General features: G+C 39.0%; 1 protein-coding gene across 4 annotated transcripts in view; it reads left to right on the top strand.

Annotated features, from left to right (window-relative positions):
- DIP2B (DIP2 acetate--CoA ligase B (putative)) overlaps positions 1–21,182 on the top strand; it is a 213,236-nt gene that overhangs the window by 149,301 nt on the left and 42,753 nt on the right. For 2 of the 4 annotated variants that reach the window (XM_045801065.2, XM_045801068.2), the window contains 13 exons: positions 445–600; positions 1,114–1,236; positions 4,522–4,719; positions 7,283–7,374; positions 9,176–9,286; positions 10,603–10,726; positions 11,332–11,441; positions 13,960–14,062; positions 15,199–15,263; positions 17,471–17,564; positions 18,048–18,167; positions 19,559–19,673; positions 20,228–20,367. In XM_045801065.2, coding sequence (XP_045657021.1) covers positions 445–600; positions 1,114–1,236; positions 4,522–4,719; positions 7,283–7,374; positions 9,176–9,286; positions 10,603–10,726; positions 11,332–11,441; positions 13,960–14,062; positions 15,199–15,263; positions 17,471–17,564; positions 18,048–18,167; positions 19,559–19,673; positions 20,228–20,367 — 1,551 coding nt within the window. The remainder of the gene's footprint in view (positions 1–444; positions 601–1,113; positions 1,237–4,521; positions 4,720–7,282; positions 7,375–9,175; positions 9,287–10,602; positions 10,727–11,331; positions 11,442–13,959; positions 14,063–15,198; positions 15,264–17,470; positions 17,565–18,047; positions 18,168–19,558; positions 19,674–20,227; positions 20,368–21,182) is intronic. The other 2 variants (XM_045801067.2, XM_045801066.2) reach the window with 2 other exon arrangements.

The raw sequence follows: 21,182 nt of genomic DNA on the forward strand, positions 1-21,182 counted from the left end.
CCTTCCATTTTCAGTGGAAGAGGAAACATAGATAAGCCAACATAAACATGAAGAAATGCTTGAGACTAGAATATCAGTAGCATACTGACCATATTCACTTTGTTTTCATTTTGAATAGAATTTTTATTCTATTATGATTATTAATATTGAATTTCTACCAGTCTTTCTGTGTAGGAAGGAATGTTTTTCAGGAATATTTGATGTGATTTGCTCTTACTAAGGCTATTCAGGTTTTTGAAAATAATGATTTTGATATGCCCTTCCTTAACCTCTTGCCCTCTCATTATATGTTACTAGTAGAATTTTATTTCAAAGGTTACCTTACAACAGTTGATGCCCCGTTTAGGGTAGTTTTTTCCTTGTTGAGAAACAACAACAAAAATTTAAAGGTTCTTTTTATTGCTACTGTAATATAATTCTAAATTTTGTTTTCTCCCCTCTTAGAGAATTTCTCTGCTCCCCCTGATGTCACTACAACTACCTCTTCTTCATCATCATCTTCCTCAATGCGCCCAGCAAATATTGATCTGCCCCCCTCGGGGATAGTTAAAGGCATGCACAAAGGATCCAACAGGTCCAGCCTTATGGATACAGCTGATGGTAGGGAGTTCTTTTGGGCAGCTAAACAGGGAATATTAGTTACACTGGGGAAATTCACATCCTGAACAGCAGCGCCTGCATTCAGCCACTCAGTGCAGTCGCAGAACCCACTGCAACCGCCCACTGACACGACCCGCGTGTCCTCTGGAGCACCCTCTTGTCAACAGTCTGCCCTGTGGCAGCACTGGTACTTGTTCAGACAGTCTGCAGTGTCCAAAGAGACTCTGAACAAAACACTGAGTGTGGAGGAAAAAAAAAAAAAAAAGCATGCTATAAGAAAAAAGGAGGATTAGATGAAATCTGGAAGCAGGGTGCTAATAATAGCACCATATTTGTTCTGTGTTGTCATAGAGTTTGTCATGTACACATGTGTATGTATCTGGCCCAGTTGAAATAGAGAAAGACTGTGGGCCAAAGCCAAATGTCATTAGAAATAAAAACTCCTAAGAGGATTGAGAAGCTGAGATAGCCCTAAAATCAGTGAATTTTCACTTACTGTTTTTTCCCTTCTAGGTGTTCCTGTCAGTAGCAGAGTATCCACCAAAATCCAGCAGCTTCTCAATACTCTGAAACGACCCAAAAGACCTCCCTTAAAGGAATTTTTTGTGGATGACTCTGAAGAAATTGTGGAAGGTAGTAGTAATAATACCAAAGACATCTATATTCCTTCAACAGACGTATCTTAGGCAATTACTACATGTCAGGTACCGTAGGATTTAAGGATGAACAAGGCAGCATTTTTGTTGAAAGAATTCGTAGTTCTCTGTTCTTCTTTCCCTAAGGATCATTTGTATTTCAGATATCAGGCACAAAATAAAGAGGGAGGGAGGGGAGAGAAAGGTGAAGAGATAACTATGGAGGCATAGAACTATCCTTGGAAAATATACCCTTTGAAATTAGGAACTCTCCCAAATATAAAATTTTTGGAATTATTTACATTTTGCATTATCCTAGAATACCCATGTCAAATTTGACCTCAAAAATTTGCCCAAAGACGCTTGCAGGTCTTATTGTCAGAGTTCTCCCTCTTGTAAATGGTCCTTCCCCTCCTTCCACCTTCCCTTAATCCTTTCAAATAATGTCTCTCCTTACCAAAAAAAAATTTTTTTTTTGCCCAGTCTTTTTTGATATAACATAATCCTTTTGTTAAATCAGCCAGTCAACTCATGTGTCTGCTATCTACCGGACAGTGTGGTAGGTGGTGAAAAGGGTTCAAAGATTTATGAAAATACAGCCATTCCTTCATATTGTTTACACATTAGACTGATAGTAAAATACATACACATGAAAGCATAGTTTAGCCAGTAAGCATGTATCAATTAATACAGTAGCTGGGAAAAGGGCAGAAATCAGTCCCATCTGTGTGGTTAGGGAAGGCTTTGTGGAGGAAGTGGTAATCGTGATTTCTTTATTTAATAATTTAACAAATATTTATGGATAAGATCATGTGATATTTAGGATTTAATAGGAAGAATTGGGAGTTGAATGAGGAGTATAGATGAAATGAAGGTGGCCATTTGATAATTATTGAAGCTGGGTGACAGACAAACAGATTTACCTAGTGAAAGGTTTTGTCAAAAGAATTGAGCCTTGGTAGTTTTGTAGTTCATTTTTGCATCCTGAGACTAATACAGTAGGCTTTGATCACTTTGGACGTGTTAATGGAACTAGGCATGTTAATAGACTACATCTGGTTTTAGCCCACTTTATGCAGCCAGAAGCAACAGGCAACCTGACATAATGAGGTTAAGATGACTTTATGTTTCTTTAGGAGTCACTAAACGCATTGAACTATGGACATCTTCCTGCATACACTGATATTCACGATGCTCATACCAGTCATAGCCTCCCCAGTATTTCCAGCACTGTGCATTCATTCACCAGGCAAAAGAAGGTCAGCGTTTAATAGGAGTCACACCTGAACAATTTTCACTGGCAGAATAGCACGAACAGCTTTCCACTAATTATAAATAGTTAACAACTGCTTATTTAAATAATGATTATCTTTGGAAAAGTAAAGTACCCACATGTCTTTGGAAGCCTTTGAATAAGTGTCCCCCAGGGTCTGCATTGAGGCCTAGTGGATGGCAATAATGTACAGACTTTTATGACCAGAAGACTATGCCTATCGTATATATAGTCTGTCCATAAAAACAAAACTATTTAGAATCACCCATGTTTATTTTTTTAATTAATACGGTAGTTTAGTCTGGGAATATACGAAGCAGAAGGGCAGCTGAAATGTTACATATCTGGGGCAGTAAATTGGGAAATGAAACTAGTTCATTAATTTTATGTTAGTAGAAAAAGAATCAAGACATTTCAAGTAAATTTCCCAAGTCTGTTGTTAAGTTGAGCTATAAAAGAAAATTTATGTCATGTTTCATTTGTCCATCTAATACTTGCTGCTTACTCTGTTTCTTTTCCTTTCTTTGCCTCTTTTCTCATCTCCTACTCATGTGGCTAATTCCTACCCTTCCTGTAAGACTCAGTTCACATGGGGGATTCCGTCCTCTCAGCTAGTGATGTGGCCTTCTTCTGCCCTCCCTATGTCTCTGTCACGCACTGCTCATGTCTTTCTGCTTAGTTCTATGTATGTATGTGTGTCCCCCTTGCACTCCAGATACCTCGTGAGGGCACAGACTCTGCGCTCCTTGCACCTAGCATTTACTAGAAACAGTAAATGTTTGTTCGAAGAGTGACATGTACAGCATTTATTTCCTCGGTGTTTATCACCTCCTGTGCATATCATTGGCACTCAGTAAATAACTTGACTTTGTTCCATATGTAAATTACCATTCCTGCTATGAAAGTAGAATTTTTTTGCTTTTTATTATTTGAATGGTATTTGTTCATTGTAGAAAAATTAAGAGAACTTTTATTTTATTTGTATGAAAAACTATGAAGTACTGTTCACCTCCAGCTTCTGGAATGACCATGTTAATAATCTGGCACTTTGGTTCCTCCAAATTCAGCTCAGTTGACACCAGTTGAGCTACCATTATGTATTAGGCACCATAGGCAATAAGAAGACAAAAGAACCGTGCCTTCTTTCAAGAGGGTGTCAGGCTTAGGAGGAGAAAAGCTTACCCAGTAAAAGAAGCCCTTGAGGATCCCCAGTGGTTTAACATGGGTAGACTACCACACAGTGGGGAGCTCTAAGGAAGGAGTGACTGGGGACGGCTTCCCAGGGCATGTGCTGACAAGAATGAGTACCAAGTATACCCCAGGAGCAAAGGGGTTGGCCACATAAGATGTGTACAAAGGTACGGAGACATGGAACACTGTCATCCGTGCTCATTATCCGTTTGAGTTTAATAATGACCCTGTGATCCGTCTCGGCCTTTTGGCTAAGGTGGAGTGTAATAATGACCATGTGGTCTAAGTGTTACTATCCCCGATTTACAGATGAGGAAAAATGAGGCTGAAGTCACTCAAGTTGATTAAGGTCACACTGGTAAAATGTTAATGTAAATTTGGGTTTTCTGACTCACAGTTTAATGCTGTTTCATTAAATATAACCCAGTGAAGTGGAACTTGGCTCTCTAACATCAGACACTTCTGGATTAAAAGGATCTAAGGATTTAAAAACCAGTTGAGTAAAATTATAAAATTGCTAAAAAAGGAATGTATGCTCTGTGTTTTTCTGTATGTTCAGTGATTTTTTTGTTAGGGTCAGAATTTGTTTATTACATAAAATATATTAAATACGATTTCACAGTTACGTGGGAAAGTGAATTCAGGCCCAGTTTGTGGATTACCATTTCTAGCAATAAAATTTCTTTTCTCAGAGTTTAAACCAAATAAAGATGAAGAGAAAAGGGAAATATATTTGAGATTAGAGACCTAAGTTGTGTCAGTAGCTATTTGTATAAATTTCAGATAATATTTTTATAACCTCTGGGGGTTTTTTTGGTACAGTACCTCAGCCAGACCCCAACCAGCCCAAGCCTGAGGGACGGCAGATGACCCCAGTAAAAGGGGAGCCATTAGGAGTCATCTGTAACTGGCCTCCTGCCCTTGAGTCGGCCCTGCAGCGCTGGGGCACCACGCAAGCAAAATGCCCCTGTCTGACTGCACTGGACGTGACGGGGAAACCAGTTTACACTCTCACATATGGTGAGTTTGCAAGACTCCCAGCTCTTTCTTTTCTCCCAGTAATTCTTCAGATTATCATGGGTGCTGTTTTCATCTTGTTATTTAGCAGTTACTGGTCTTGTGTTTCAACAGATCTTTTAAATTATTTTAATAGGATCCTGAATTCTAGGTAGAGTTATTGTCAAGTATTTTCATTTGCTAAATGATATTCGCAAAGCAGCTAATATGTAAAAGAGCAGAAAGAAGAAAGAGGCTTTGTAGACCCACTGATGATTTAATATTAGGAGGATTTGGAGAAGATGTTTGGGCAGGATATATGTTAAAAATCCAGTAGTTTTTTTTTTAAGAAATACTTTTTTTTTTTTTAATTTTATCTATTTTATTTGAGAGAGAGACAGAGATAGCGAGAGAGAGTACAAGCTGGGAGGAGAGGGAGAAGCAGGCTCCCCGCTAAGCAGGGAGCCCGACTCAGGGCTGGATCCCAGGTCCCTGCGATCATGACCTGAGCCGAAGGCAGACACTTAACTGACTGAGACACCCAGTTGCCCCCCAAAATCCAATATTTTTATCTAAAAATTGAAATCAGTTACTTTTTAGATCTTTGCCATTTCATTCTACCTCTTGCTAGAACAGGCACAAAATTCTATAATGAACAAATAATTAGGGATGCCGGGTGGCTCATTCATTTAAGCATCTGCCTTTGGCTCAGGTTGTGATCCCGGGGTCCTGGAATCAAGTCCCACATTGGGCTTCTTGCTCAGCGGGGAGCCTGCTTCTCCTTCTGCCTGCTGCTCCCCCTGCTTGTGTGCGTGCTCTCTCTCTCTCTCTCTGATAAATAAATAAATAAATAAATAAATAAATAAATCTATCTTAAAAAAACACAAAACAAAAGAACCCCAAAGAATTGGTACTTTTCCATTTAGTTTTGCACCACAACTAAGGTTTGATTTTTCCTTTTTCAATAACTTTTTTTTTTTTTAAAGATTTTCATTTATTTATTCGACAGAGATAGAGATAGCCAGCGAGAGAGGGAACACAAGCAGGGGGAGTGGGAGAGGAAGAAGCAGGCTCATAGCAGAAGAGCCTGATGTGGGGCTCGATCCCGTAACGCCAGGATCACGCCCTGAGCCGAAGGCAGACACTTAACTGCTGTGCCACCCAGGCGCCCCTTAAATAACTTTTTAAAGTAACTTATTTTTCTTTTAAAAATTCCTTTAAAATAACTTTATTTTTCAATTTTTCAATTTTTTTTTAAAGATTTTATTTATTTATTGGACGGAGAGAGACAGCCAGCGAGAGAGGGAACACAAGCAGGGGGAGTGGGAGAGGAAGAAGCAGGCTCCTAGCGGAGGAGCCTGATGTGGGACTCGATCCCAGACCGCTGGGATCATTCCCTGAGCCGAAGGAAGTCGCTTAACGACTTCGCCACCCAGGCGCCCCTCAATTTTTAAATTTTTTTAAAGATTTTATTTATTTGAGAGAGAGAGAGCTTGAGTGGGGGTGGGGACAGCAGGGGCAGAGGAACAGGGAGAGGAGAAGCAGACTCCCCGCTGAGCCAGGAGCCCAGGACCCTGGGATGATGACCTGAGCCAGAGAGACTCTTAACCGACTGAGCCCCTACTTTTGTTTTCAACAAGAAGAATGGATTCAACCTGGGCTGTGAGATTTTATGCTAGTTTATGCAAACATATTCCTTTTTCCCTTTACAAGTGAAGCACATTGTCCATAGACCTAGATATAGAATAATTTTAAGGAAAAAATAATTTTTATTTAAAGAACCAGACAAATTGATGTGAGTTTAGAACGCTAGCTGCCCCTCTGAATGAGCTATATGTATAACTAACATACCTATTCAAAATGACATGATTTCTTTTTCACTTTCTAACATAATCTGAGAATTTCTAAGGGTGGTCAGAGGGAGGGGGAGGGAAGAGGGGAAGATAAACTTTTTTCCCCCAAAAAGTGATTTTCAGTGTTCATTTCATAAGTTATATATTAATTTCATCCTTGTAACCCTTAAAGCAGTTAGCTGACCAAATCTTTACATGGTTATTTAACATCTATGAATATCTTCATGTTTCACCTAATTTCCATATTATCTGTTTTCACTGAAATACAGTGGCATGGAATGCTTAATCATTTGGGTCATACTTTTGCTTTGCAGTTAACTTCAAGTATCTAATACCATATATGTAAGTGATTCTTCAGAAGAAGCTTAGAACAGAAGTAGTCTTCTGATTTTCAGCCCTGTTATAAAAATTGTTGTCCTCCCTTTAAATGTGATCAGCTCACATCAAATTATTTCTAACGATACTCAGATTACTTCACAAAAGAATTTGAAATATTATCTATACCAAAATGAGCATCTGGTAGTGTTTTCTTTTGGCTTGGAAACAAGACTGGCTTTTGTAAACTCAAGTGAATATAAAGCATTTTTTGTGGGGGAGGGGCTTCGTCTGGTGGGGGCGATGCTTGTCTAACAAGTCATTTGGAAGAGCTGCTGTCTTACTAAATGTGCTAATGAACTGAATGCTCCCTCGCTGAGGTAGGCCTGTTTTTCTATATGATTCTTTTCTTTTTCCAGGAAAGTTGTGGAGCAGAAGTTTAAAGTTGGCCTACACACTGCTTAATAAACTGGGGACCAAAAATGAACCTGTATTAAAACCTGGAGACAGGGTAATTGGTTTTTTGGTTTTAGGGAGGTGATGTTTCATTGTTTTCTAATCTGCACATTCTGGATTTTTAATGCACAACAGCATAATTTATGTAACTCTTATTCTTAGAAAATGAAAACAGTGGGCAACCCTTTTGGGACCCCTCTCACTCTTGAGAGCTTTTTCTGTATCTTCACTTAATGAACTTCTATCGCTTTACCCAAAAAAAGAAAAAAGAAAATGAAAATGGTTTCGTTCCTACTCAAGTTAGCTCAATACCAGGTGATAATTCTTGTATTCATAGATTGAAGGAAATTCACGTGTCCCTTTCTATAGCTGCTACTCAGTAAATTCTTGTGCTGATACAAAGAAAGAGGAACCTAACTCTTTCTGGAAATAAATATTTCAATAATCAGACAACAAAAATAGCAATAAAGTTTACTCTGATTTTTTTTTCATTACAAATTACCCCATAAAAATTTTTCAAAACATTTTCTGTGGTTTTATGAAGAGAAAGAGGGAGACCCATGTTCTAAGAAGAAACAAAATGACATCATTTAACTTCTTCTTTAATTGAAGGTGACATTAAACAAAATGTTTTTCTAACTTTTTGAAGATTTTTTCCTATCAACAACTTTCTAAATATGATGACTTCTTACCGTCAGATGTTACTTTTTATTCGGTGTTTGTAGAAGGAAGCACCAATTACCCAACAGACTCCTTTTTAGTAGGCTTATGATATCGAACCTCCTGAACTAGCCTCTTAAAAATCCTTTTGCACTGTGGCAAAGGGCACCTAAAGGGTGGCTTCTACTTATATCTGTGACACATGAGGGTTTCCTGGTCCTAAGAAGGTCATTTTGTGTCTTCCTAGCACCGTGGACACTTGTGTGCAGGAAGATAACGGGTCATCTTAAATGTTTGTGGAATCAGCGTTTTTTAGAACTCTAGGAAAGATTAGCAACTTCAGGATTGAACTTATCTTGGGAGTGAGCTAAGAGAATTTGAAAGTAAAAGAAGGGGAAATAAGAGTCTGGTGACATAATTTTCACATGTTAATCTATAAACACCTAAGCCAAGTAATAAGCTCCACAATGATAATGACTTCTGTGGTTTTTGCGTTCCTTGAGTAAATTAGGAATGGTCAGTTATCCCTATGATGCATTACAGGTGAGATCACAGTTTTGAACATAGTACACGGGTTTCACTGTTTATCTTTTGTAGATGAATTAACTTTTTATCCATAATGGCTTGGGCCAGTATTACTCACACCCAGTACTAATGCCTTCATACTAGTGTACTTGCATTGTTGGTTAAGTGAGTAAGGATTAACCAATGAACTCATTAAAGAATAAGAAACCTTGAGTTGGCCCTATAGTGACAATCGAGTCAGTCAACTCCCGTGAGTTCTCTGAGAGTTGTAAGGCTTATTCTCTAATATGCTGGCCTGTCTAGAGAGAGCCATTACATTTATTTTATTGCTTTAATCCTGCACTAAAGTAAATTGCCTTAGGTTTCACAAGTGATTAACTTACTACTTAGGTGAGTTGTTAACTGCTCAGTCACCAATAGAGTTCAGTGAAAAATTTTTCTGATGATGATGATGAGTGCATTATAGTTTCCAAAACGTGTCTAGTATAATCATGGGAGTGATAGAGATCTTTTAGGTTTGTGCCTCTTTCTCTATAACTCAATTTTCCTTAGGCTATTAAATAGTTCTGTTCATGAGACATGTTATATATAAATGTTTATCTTAGAGAATGATATTGAAAGTATTAGTCTGGTTTTATTCCTCTGTTATTGAATGCCATTATGCATTTTAGGTAGCCCTGGTTTACCCCAACAATGATCCAGTCATGTTTATGGTGGCTTTTTATGGATGTCTCCTGGCAGAAGTGATTCCCGTGCCTATAGAGGTACCTCTTACCAGAAAGGTAACATTGCTAAGTTTAAGAGGAATGTAGCCTGATGTGACATGGTGGGCATCGGGTTCTTGGATCGATTGACTCCATCGTGATATTAGAAACAGCCTAACCATTTTCTTGAGTACTCAGCTTCACTTTCTAAAAATGCGAGAGTTGTAGACAAATAATATTTATTATTATTTATAAGTTTCAGAAAATAATATTCTTTCCACTAAGAATTTTTGTAGATAAAATTTAAAAATCATGGGGGCATACCTTACTTTTCAACAATTACCACTATAAAGAGGACCCCTGTTACTTCCTGAAACTATAGATAATCCACATTTATAATAGGTGAGACCTTTTTGTAAAGGGATTTTCTTTAATTGTATTATACAACCCAGGATTTCCCTTAAGTTGGAGGATGATACAGTGATGGCATGTTACTACTCTGGGGAAAAGATTTTACTTTAATGACACATTAGCCCATGCAGCGTTTGTAGCAAATTTTTAAGTTTAACCAAAAGATCTCTGCGTGAGCTGTTTGACCCTAATTTTCTTCTACAGTTTATTGAGGGATCATGATAGAGACAAATACGTATGGTAGAGACTGTGGATTTACAAGAAAACAGTTATTTTCTGAAAGGAATAAAAAACAAATTGGTAACATCCCTGAAACTCTGGTTGATGGGAAATAGCGTCTTTAGTCAGGAAATCATAGAGTCGTTCTTAAATTATTAAGTTGGCTGTGTTTGTGTGGTTTCATAATGATACTTCCAAGGTGATATTTTAATGGAAATACTTTATATCTTTTGTTGTTTTCTCTGCTGTTGTCATAAGGCTTTAATCTTACCTCCTTTAAAATAGAATACTAAGGAGTATATGGATTTGGGTATAACCATTCATTCACTTTCGTTGTAAATTTCAACATTTGGTGTCGATTTAAATTATTTTATTCTGACCTGGGTTGCTTTGCTTTTGAATCTCAGGATGTGGCTAGCTCAAGACAGCTTAACCGTGTTCACATCACATCTATTTCACTGGCCTGAAAATTAATTTAAAAGAGGAACGTTGCTGACTTTTGAATAAAATGGTCACATTGACTGGTAGAATTCATCATTAGCAGTGTCAGATTAATAGACTATTCGATTTGTACTCAGGAAGTCATTGTATTGTAGAAATTATTTGGAAGAACATATTGTCATTGGATTTTGACAATTGCCAGATGTCAGTGGGGTTCCGTGAATGTTATCACACAAATGCCGGAGCATTGCTAAGTGTTAGGTCTGGGGCACGGGTGTGCTCACGTTCACGCCCCTACCGTGCTCATTATCATCTCTCCACAGGATGCTGGAGGGCAGCAGATTGGCTTCTTGCTAGGAAGCTGTGGTATTGCCTTAGCTCTTACCAGTGAAGTTTGTCTAAAGGGGCTGCCAAAAACCCAGAATGGAGAAATTGTACAGTTTAAAGGTTAGTAATATTTATACTTGAATTATCAGTTGAAAGTTAAAGCTATACTTTAATTAGTGTTTTGATTTAATAATAGTGAAGTACTTAACATATATTTTCTTACTTAATTCTCACATTCTTATGAAGTAGGTACCGTTATTATCCCCATTTTACAGGTGAGGAAACTGAGACACAGAGAGGTTAAGTAACTTGCCCAAAGTCACAGCTAATAAATGGCAGAGCAGCGATTTGAACCCAAATCTGTCTGATTCCACAGCCCACACCCTTAACCTTTATGCTGATGGCTGGAAAAAGCTACCACTCTGTTCACTAAAGCTAAATGCTACATATAGAGACAGAGGATAGACCACTAACCTCAGTGGACTTCCACTGCCAAATGGACCTCCCAATTGTTGAGGTAATGTCAAGGCCTGGAATTAGCATGTGGAACGATTGTACTTTTGAAAGAAGGTATAATTGCCTGGTGATTTATCACTAAAAACTAATAAAAAAAATATAGCCTTTTACTGATTTTACAATGACCTTGATTTGGTCTCTTGATACTTGAAACGAACACCTTCCCTTATGGCTTAGGCAATTCAATTTTTATTTTGGGTTTGATTTAGGTTGGCCCCGGCTCAAATGGGTTGTAACAGATTCCAAGTACCTTTCAAAGCCACCTAAAGACTGGCAGCCCCACATCTCACCTGCTGGTACAGAACCAGCATACATTGAGGTAAGTCCCGAGACTAGAACATACATTCTGGCTTCCTGTCTGGCTTCAGTTGCCATCTTATAAAATTTAAAACTAACCTTTTGCCGTTTTAATTTTAGAAAAGCCTCCTGGTCTGTTAGAGTTCCATCTTTTGGCTTGTAAAATGCTTATAGTGGGCCTCCTAATTGTTTTTGACGCAAATACACATTCGAGAGAAAGACAGCCAAAAAACCAAAAAATTGATCCTTGTCATGTAACAGAGTTACACAACACCTAGAGATGTACAGAGATTTAAGGAATGATATATAGGCAGAGATATTCCTCTGCCACTTTGTGGGAGGTAGGGGAACGGAGAGCAGAAGAATAGAGAAATAAGGGGAAAAAAAGAGCCGTTCTTGAAAAGAACAAACTTAACAGATGAAAGATAAAGAGCAAGAAGAAACAAACGGCTAGAGGCTGTGGTATTGAAGGTCGGTGTAGGACCTTGAGTGATCGACAGCATTGTTTGAGGGATTAAGTCCTCCTGCATAGAGACACCAGGCTAAGAGCTGCTTCAAATGCATGATCTCAGTCAGTCCCCACACGTACCCTGTGAGGTTGGGGCTGTTATTAAACCTGCTTTAGAGATGAGGAGACTAAGACTTAAATGAACTCAAGTGAGCAACCAAAGCCCACATGACTCAAAAATGACAGAGCTAGGACTTACACTCCCATCTGTTTCACTTTAAAAGCTGTGCCCTTATTACTCTGTATCGTGCTTGAGACATATTGATAAATGCTCACCACCTGTTTGCTAAATTAATAATAAATCAATACATTAAAAAAAAAGTTTGAGGGGAAAAAATCCAGCAAGCCTTGAGCCCTATGGTGATAACTGGCTATAAAAGGGAAGAGAGTGGGCAGTAGCTTTGAGAGGTGATGTGTTCACGTGGACGCTTTGAAAGGTGGAAGAGATCTGAGTATGTTTAAATGACAGACAAGTAAACAGGCAATTAAAATTTGGCAGTCAGTTCTCAATCCATATCATCTCTCAGTGAGGACATAGTTCATCTCTCCATCCTCCTTAACGCTGCTTGCTGGCTTCCGTGACCACTCTGTCAGTTCTCCTGCCTCACCGAACACTCCTTTTCAGGCTTCTTTATTGGTTCTTCCTAAAAAGCAAAGGGCACTTCATTGTGTGGCCCCTGCTTGGCACTCTGACCTCATGTAGAATTACTACTGTCCACATTTCTAGGCTTCGGCTCTCCTGAATTAACTTGCAGTTTTTACTTAGGACCCTCTTATTACCCACAGGACATTTCTAGCGAGTTTAAAGTACCTAGGAGTCATAGGGAGCAATTAAAGCGTTGTCAGAAGAGTTTGATAAGAATAAATATGTTGTTAAAAGATGTATTTGGTTTGTTTGGGTTAAGAAGGTAAACAGGGAGTCCACCTTTTACAGTTACCTGGGTAAGCCCAAGCTCATGGTGATAGGGGTAGAGAGAAGTGGGTGGAATTGAGAGACAGTAAGGAAGTAGAAAAGACAGGATTTAGGGACTGACTCTGGAGAGGGAGGAGCAACAAAGACTCTCAGGTTTCTGACTTGAGCAGCGGGGTAGATGATGGCATCCTTTACTAAGAAAATACAGCAAGAAAAGTTCATGGGCACGGGTGGGGATGAGGAATACAGTGGTGGATACACTGGGTTTCACAGGACTACCGGTCATTCAAGGGGAACAATTGACTCTATGAGTCTGGGTATCTGGAGGGAGGGCTGGGTTGGAGATCGAGAATTGGGAGCCATCAGGTGAGTGGTACCCCGATGGAATGAAGTGAAAAGAGAAAGCAGAATAGAACTTTTAGGGTATGCCAACATTTAAGGGATGGGCAGAGCAAATGGAAGGGGGAGAGAGGGAGAGATTATGAATAGGAGAAAAGAATATCACAAAAGGCAAGGAAGGAGACGGTGTCAAGAAAGGAGGTGTCAAATGTTACAGAAATGCAAGATAAAATCAAGTGTGTTATATAACCTTTTTATTTAACAATCAGAAGTTGCTGGTCTGGGTAAAAAGGAACTTGAATGGAACATTGAGGTAAAAAGCAAAAAGAGAGTTGATTGACTTGTGGGAGTAAAGAGGCCATTTCTAGGCCTCCGCCTCCCAGTGTGGGACCTTCTGACAGGCAGGGACCACGTCTTAACCACCTTTAGCTCTGCAGAGCCCTGCTTGCCGTGTACTTGATGCGATGCTTCTGTTAATGCAGCTCCGTCACTTGTTTATTAGCTGCTTTCGCAGCCACTTCACACTGATGACTAATTAAACTTTTAAGAATTTTTCACACATACTTCTGTCAAGCTTCATCATGCCTCAGTCCTGTCTTTGCATGGTTAGAGTTTGGGGCCCCAGTGCATAGCCTCCACTGTTTATATGAAACATTAAATTCAGCCCATTACCATGGCTTATCTGGGCTTCATTTTTGAATTCTAGTTTGTCGTTTGAAATAATCCATTTTATTGTGTTTTCTTATGCTTTTGTTTTCTGTGTGTTTTTTTTTTTTCTAGTATAAAACAAGCAAAGAAGGGAGTGTAATGGGAGTTACAGTGTCCCGCCTTGCAATGTTGTCTCACTGCCAAGCTCTGTCCCAGGCCTGCAATTATTCTGAAGGTCAGACTTCATCCCGTGACTGCCCTCATTGTGAGCCTCAGATATATGTGACCGTGAGCAGAGCGCTCAACGACTGGATTCCAGTTAATGACCAAATTCAGAGTGAAATGCTCTAAGACACATTCTTGGCTTGCTTTTGCTTTCCTTCTTTTTCACAAATATGCTCTAATTTAAAGGAACTAAAATTCTGGGCAAACCAAATATGTAAAGCATGATTTCTAGAGTGTAGAAATAGAAAACAAATTAAAACCATGTGCTTATTAGCTGCAGAAAGTGATATATCTCCGTCTTCCTGTGTATATAGAGCTGACACCAGCTGTACATTGGGAGTTAGAGTCAAAGAAATCAGCTACCGAAAAGCGCAAATTAAAATGCAAAAATGTATTCTGTATTGTTGAACTTTAGATATGTTGATATAGTGTAATGACTGTTTGCCTTAGAATGTTCTTTACATAGTTACATTTCTTTTCCTTTCATAAAATGAAACAAGTTAATACATGTTCATTAAAGAGCAGCATTCTTGTCTGGTAAAATGTATATATAATGGAAGCAATCAAAATGCCAGAAAGTAGGGATTGATTAAATTATAATATGCTCAAATAGTGGGTTATACCCTGAGGCATTCAGACTCCTGTTCTTGAATATTAAAGCTATAGGGAAATTATTTCATTATATCATTAAGTGGAAACAATTTAGATACAGAGCAGTATGCCAGTTTTATTATGGTAGGTATCTGTCTGGATGTAAGTACGCTTGTGTGTGTGTGTATATGTAATATATAGATATAGATACACACCAACCTTTTAATTTTCTCTAGGAAGCATAATATTTCACATGTATTTGTGCAACTTGCAAAGTTTCTAAAATAAGCATGTGTTCCTTATATAATTAGGAAAAAAATATTTTCTTTCAGAAGACAGTGCCTACATCATAAGGAATTTCAAACTCATTATTTCTTCTGTGACCTATGATCAGTCCCCTAGCCAGTTTGAGGGGACCCTCAAGTAATCCAAAGAGCTTTTAGTGATTTCTTCAAAAGTAACAAATCAGTCGTTTAATAGAGACGAGTGAGATAATTTTGCTGCTTAACACTAAACATGATTTCCTTTTGTTTTTCCTTTTTTTTGTAATCTTAGGGGAGACAGTAGTAAATGTTTTAGACTTTAAGAAGGATGCCGGGCTGTGGCATGGCATGTTTGCGGTAAGCTCCTCAGAATTATGGTCTTTAGTGTAAATTGTGCTTATAATTCAGGTCAGTGTGCTGTCTAACCAGAGCATCTCCCTGCGCTTGTTTGTAATTTAAGCTCCATAACGATCAATAATATTTTCTAGAAGAATTTTGTAATACAAATGGTAATTTTTTTTAAGGAGAATGTAGTTCTGTTTTTTCTTCAGTATGTGGTTGGGCATACCTTTCACGTAACAGTTTGTGGGAGAACTTAGGATCAAAATTTTTTAAAACATCAGCCATCATAGTACCACTTTCTATAAATGACTATACATTTATTTATGATTAACAAAAGTATGAGATTTACCTCTTCTCTTTTCTGAAGAAAGGATTACATAAATGTATTTAGAACTTGGCAACTGTGCTTAATGACATCTAACCTTTCCATTGGGCAAAATATATTGAATGCAACAGTTAAAGAATAGAGTAACAAGGTCAATCAGGCTATTTCCATGGTAGAGGAACAGGTAACATGCTCTGGGAGTTAGGGCAAGGAGAGCTCCTCCCAGCTCTGGCATCACCATTTTTCTAGAAGAGTGACCGTTGAGTTGGACTTTAAGAAATGCGTAAGATTTAGCTATTACAGAGATATTTTGGGTGTGGAGGTAAAGAGGTAAGTGGGAAAAGCTACCATAGATAGCTTGCTGAGAGATAAAGGATCTGAGCTGCAAAGGACCTTTGAGAGAACATCTCTTCCAATTTCCCTGCACATTGCAGGGATCTGAGAAAGAGTAGAAAATAAAGCCTGAAGGAAGAAGAGGAGGATCCCTTTTCACCCAGGACACCTCAAAGTAGAGTCTGTTCCATGAGTGTACATACTTTCTAGCTCATTTCCGAAGCCCTTCCCATTTTGATTTTTTTAATCAGAAGTTAAAATACCCTTTTGAGGAGTTAGGGGGAATTTTCTCCCTGTGATACAAAGAGTAGGGACATGTATAAAGAATTGGTATTAACACCATTTTGTCCTTGAAATCCAGAAATTTGTCACCATAGCTAGAAAGTTGGGGGAGGGAGGTAGAAGTTTACAATGGTATCTTGTTTTTGAGGAGCCCCGTAGGTGGTAAATAAAATGGCCAGTCTAAATACCAAGACTTACTTAGTCTGTGGGCTGGATCTCTTTGGGGACAGGGAGTCCTGGGTATGTTTGGTTCGGAGGGCAGGAGAGACACCAAATTGCAGGACCCCCTCAGCTCACTCAGCCTTATCTACCCCAACACATAATAAATCTGAGCAGGACCTCCTCTAAGAATCAGGGAAACTCTGATTTCTTGCTTTGTAGTACCCACCTCTTTGTATTATGTGGTGAGCATGTGCCTGAGGGCAGGGCCTAGTGGGTCGGGGGGGGGGGGTGGTTTGGCAATATCTGGTGAATTTTAAAAGCATATATTCTATGACCCAGCAGTACTACTTTTCTGTATCTACTGTGGACAAACACTTGCACATGTGCACAGGGAAGTAAGTATAAACGTGTCCTTTGAAATATTTATAATAGCAAAAAAGTTGTCAATAATAGGGAAATGGCCTAAATAAATTGTGATATAGTCATACTATGGAATAGTATACAGCAGTTCAAAAAGAATTCTATAGGGGTGCCTGGGTGGCTCAGTTGGTTAAGCAACTGCCTTCAGCTCAGGTCATGATCCTGGAGTCCCGGGATTGAGTTGCACATCGGGCTCCCTGCTCAGCGGGGAGTCTGCTTCTCCCTCTGACCCTCCCTCCTCTCATGTTCTCTCTCTCTCAAATAAATAAATAAAATCTTTTAAAAAATAAAATAACAAAAGAAGAATTCTGTAGATCTCCTAGACTGATGTGAATAGATTTAGCCTAAAACAGTTTAAATGAAAAAAAGGAAGCTGCCAATTTATGTATGGTATGATGCCTTTTATGTTAAAAATACTTTTATCTTTCTATGGGGACAAATATATTTGTAAATATATAGAAAAAGGACTGGGAAGATAAATGCCAGATTCATAACCGATTATCTCTGAGGACGGGAGGAGGGAACCAAGTTTGAGGGTAGGTAGCAAAGGAGACTTTAACCTTAGAGTTAATATTTCAGATTTTTTCAAAGAGCATGTATTACTTGTATGATTAAAATCATTAATAAAATATCAGTTCAGTTTTAAAATGCTAAGTATATATTTGGTATTGATTGCTTTTTATCTTTCTTTGCTTTTCAGAATGTGATGAATAAGATGCATACGATTAGTGTACCCTATTCTGTTATGAAGACCTGCCCTCTCTCCTGGGTCCAAAGAGTACATGCCCACAAAGGTAATTGTACATAGCATCTGAGCTTTAATCATGTGACTGAACTAAGATTTCAGGGATTTTCACATTGCTCTTCCAGAGACATAATTCTATGCCTTGGTGGCTTGACAGGTTTTAGAGTTCATTCACTATAAAATTAGGTATGTTGTCTATTTCATCTCACTCGACATCCTTTCTTAAGAGTTGAGATGAATTTGCTTGAATCTGAGCCCCGAATTAGATTTCTTGGGTGCTTCAGTGTTCAGAGCTTCCTCAGCTGAGCTATGTGGCCTGCCTGCAGGTCACAGTAAGCAAAATAATTGTGTGTTCTGTCGGTTGTTAGTGCCTCAGCGCACCTGGCACAATTTCTTTGAAGCCTTTTTTATTTTCTTTAAGTGAGAATCATGATCCCTAAAATAAGTAAAAATGTTTTCATGATAGTATATTAAATACATAGCAATTTTAGCATGTATGTGTGTGTTAATTTTATCCTTTTTGAATTTATAGCCAAGGTAGCTTTAGTAAAATGTCGAGACTTGCATTGGGCTATGATGGCACATCGGGACCAAAGAGATGTGAGCTTGAGTTCTCTCCGAATGTTAATTGTAACTGATGGAGCTAATCCCTGTGAGTATTTCTAGAGTGTGGGTCTGGGAATATCCTTTCCTTTGGTAGGTTGAGGTTGTTGCCAGCTTTCTATCAGCTTCTTTTTTTTTTTAACATCTGCATTGAAATGTAATTCACATACCATAAAACTCATCCATTTAAAGTGTACAGCTCAGTGATTTCAGAGTATGCACAGTTAGGGGCGCCTGGGTGGCTCAGTGGTTAAGCGTCTCCCTTCAGCTCAGGGCGTGATCCCGGCGTTCTGGGATCGAGCCCCACATCAGGCTCCTCCGCTGGGAGCCTGCTTCTTCCTCTCCCATTCCCCCTGCTTGTGTTCCCTCTCTCACTGGCTGTCTCTCTCTGTCAAATAAATAAATAAAATCTTTAAAAATAAAAAAAAGAATATGCACAGTTAGTCACCGTGAACTAAGTTCCCGTATCTATTAGTACTCACTCCCCATTTCTGCCTCTCTGTCCCCTAGCCCTAGGCAGCTGTTCATCCACCCTCTGTCTCTAGATTGACCTGTGCTGGGCATCTCGTATAAATGTAGTCCTACTACATGAGGTCTTTTGTGATTGGCTTCTTTCACGTAGCATGTTTTCAAGATTCCTCTGTATTGTACCATGTGTTCGAGCTTCGTTCCTTTTCATTGCCATATAACGTTTCACTGAATAGATACACCCCATTTTCTCTGAGCTTTCAGAAACACCCCTTCTTGCGCACTCATTTACATCCTTTTTCTACCATGTGACTACAAGGAGTGATAAGATGGTGACTAGATACAACCAAGTGTCTGAACTTTATGTAAATTCGCCCTATGAACAAATCAAAGGACTTTGGGAAAGCTTTTAGAGATCTTACCATGTTACCTGCTTTCCCCTACAAGCACAGACACTCTGAGTAGAATCAGGTGAAGCATTAGAAATTGTTCTCTTTGCCATAGATGGATTCCTGTCAGTAGTCACAATGGTATAGTAGTCATCCTGGTATAAACACAGGTGTCCGGTTGACCTTAATAAGAAACAGACTGGAGAATTATCACACAGACGAGAATGTTAGCACTGAACTAGCTAAAATAGTTACTTCAGGAAGAATTGCTCGCTTCCAAACAAGCTGCCTATTGGCTGCAGTGCATCTCTGCTATTGATTGGGCAGTTTGGTAAGAGCAGCCCTATCTCAGATTGACTTTGAATAGTGTCAGTGACCTATTTATGGGCCAGATGAGCATCTGTTTGTCCTTGAAACGTATCTGCCATCTCACAGGCACAGTAAAATATATGTATGGAATTAATGACGTACAGTGCGAGTTCTCATGAGAAGCAAATGTGTCAGCTCTCCACTCTTTACCAGTTTTCCGCAGTAATGAAAATCACAATCGCAGCTTTCAGGTTGATCTGTTCCAACTCCTTAGGGTCTGTGTCGTCCTGTGATGCCTTCCTGAGTCTATTCCAAAGCCACGGACTGAAACCTGAGGCCATCTGTCCGTGTGCTACTTCTGCTGAAGCCATGACTGTTGCGATCCGCAGGTATCGTCCAGAACGTCAGTGCCCTTGACGTATGTTACAGCCCTGATCAGATGTGCGGTGTTTACCAGGCAGTGACAAGGGGTGCTAACTAATTTTCTGCTTCATCAGCCTAAAAGTGAAAATGACTTTGTAAAGCAGTTTGAAGCATCTCATTTATTTTTCCCACTCTTGCCCTAAGGGTAACTGGTAAACTGAAGATTTACTTTAATTATTCTCATCTTGTATTTGTGAATGGGTTTTTTCTCTATGCTGTTTTGCTCTTCAGACTCCTTCGTTAGCGTCTTAGGCTACAAATAGGCTATTCTTGATTACAGCTTAAGTACACCCAAGCCAGTATATTCTTAATATTGGATTTAAAATTTCCTTTTTCCACCTGAACGAATGTGGACCATGCTTTGTACATGTGAAGTCAATTAATTTGGCATGTTTTTGGCAGAGAAAAGGAGGATTTTTTGGTGTGTGGTAGCCAGAGGAAATTTGCTTTCTTACATATTTGTACTTTTATCTTAATATCATGTAATTTGCCAAATTTGATGAGTTTATTTTGTTTTCAGGCCTGGAGTTCCAGGGGCACCTTTGCCAGGAAGAGCTATTCTCTCGATGAATGGATTGAGCTATGGGGTAATACGGGTCAATACTGAAGATAAAAATTCAGCACTGACAGTCCAGGATGTGGGCCACGTAATGCCTGGTGGTGAGTTCTCCGGAGCACCTTTTGGGTTTTCATAAAGATTTGTCATTAGAGATAGTAGAGCCTGATAAAATATGAGATCCACACCCAGGAATACAAAATTTAGTACTTAGTCACTTAAGTTCTAACAGTTTGGTGGTTCTAATTATACTTACTTTCCAGCAGTATTGTATCATTTAATTGAATGATTTGATTACAGTTTTTCACATGGAAAGCTTAAGTACTGAGTTGCACTAAAGTTGTCTGGTTTTCACTGTAATTGCCAAGACATTGGGGCTGGCAAAAAGTTAGAGCACGCTGCCTCCGTGAGTGAGTTGGATCGGCCCAGGGGTAAATTAATTTAACCTGTTTCTTTGGACTTTGTAGTCATTTTTAATATGTTACTGTCTTTGGAAGCACCTGAGTGGCTCAATCAGTAAGCGTCCAACTTTGATTTTGGCTCGGGTCATGAGATGGAGCCCCATGTTGGGCTCCTTGCTCTGCGCAGAGCCTGCTTGAGATTCTCTCTCTCCCCCTCCCTTTGCTCCGCCTCCTGCTTACACGCACACTCTCTTTCTGTTGAAATCTTTGAAAAAACAATATGTTACTGTCTTTGAAAACTTCAGTCTGCATCTGTTGTAGTTTTGTTTGCTGAACTTTAAAAATTATTTGTTTATCAGCAGGGCCAAAAGATGGAAATTTCAGATACCCCTATGTAGTATCAGGTCTATTTTTGACATTCCTGTTTGGTATTCTTACTTATTGCCACTCAATACATGCAAAACTTTCCTGGGTTCACGGGGATGGAGCTGTTATCTTACAAAGGTTTTCCAGAACCT

Source organism: Ursus americanus, chromosome 25 (assembly GCF_024610735.1).
Source record: "Ursus americanus isolate L20-20 chromosome 25, mUrsAme1.1.p, whole genome shotgun sequence".
In the NCBI taxonomy this organism is placed as follows: Eukaryota; Metazoa; Chordata; class Mammalia; order Carnivora; family Ursidae; genus Ursus; species Ursus americanus.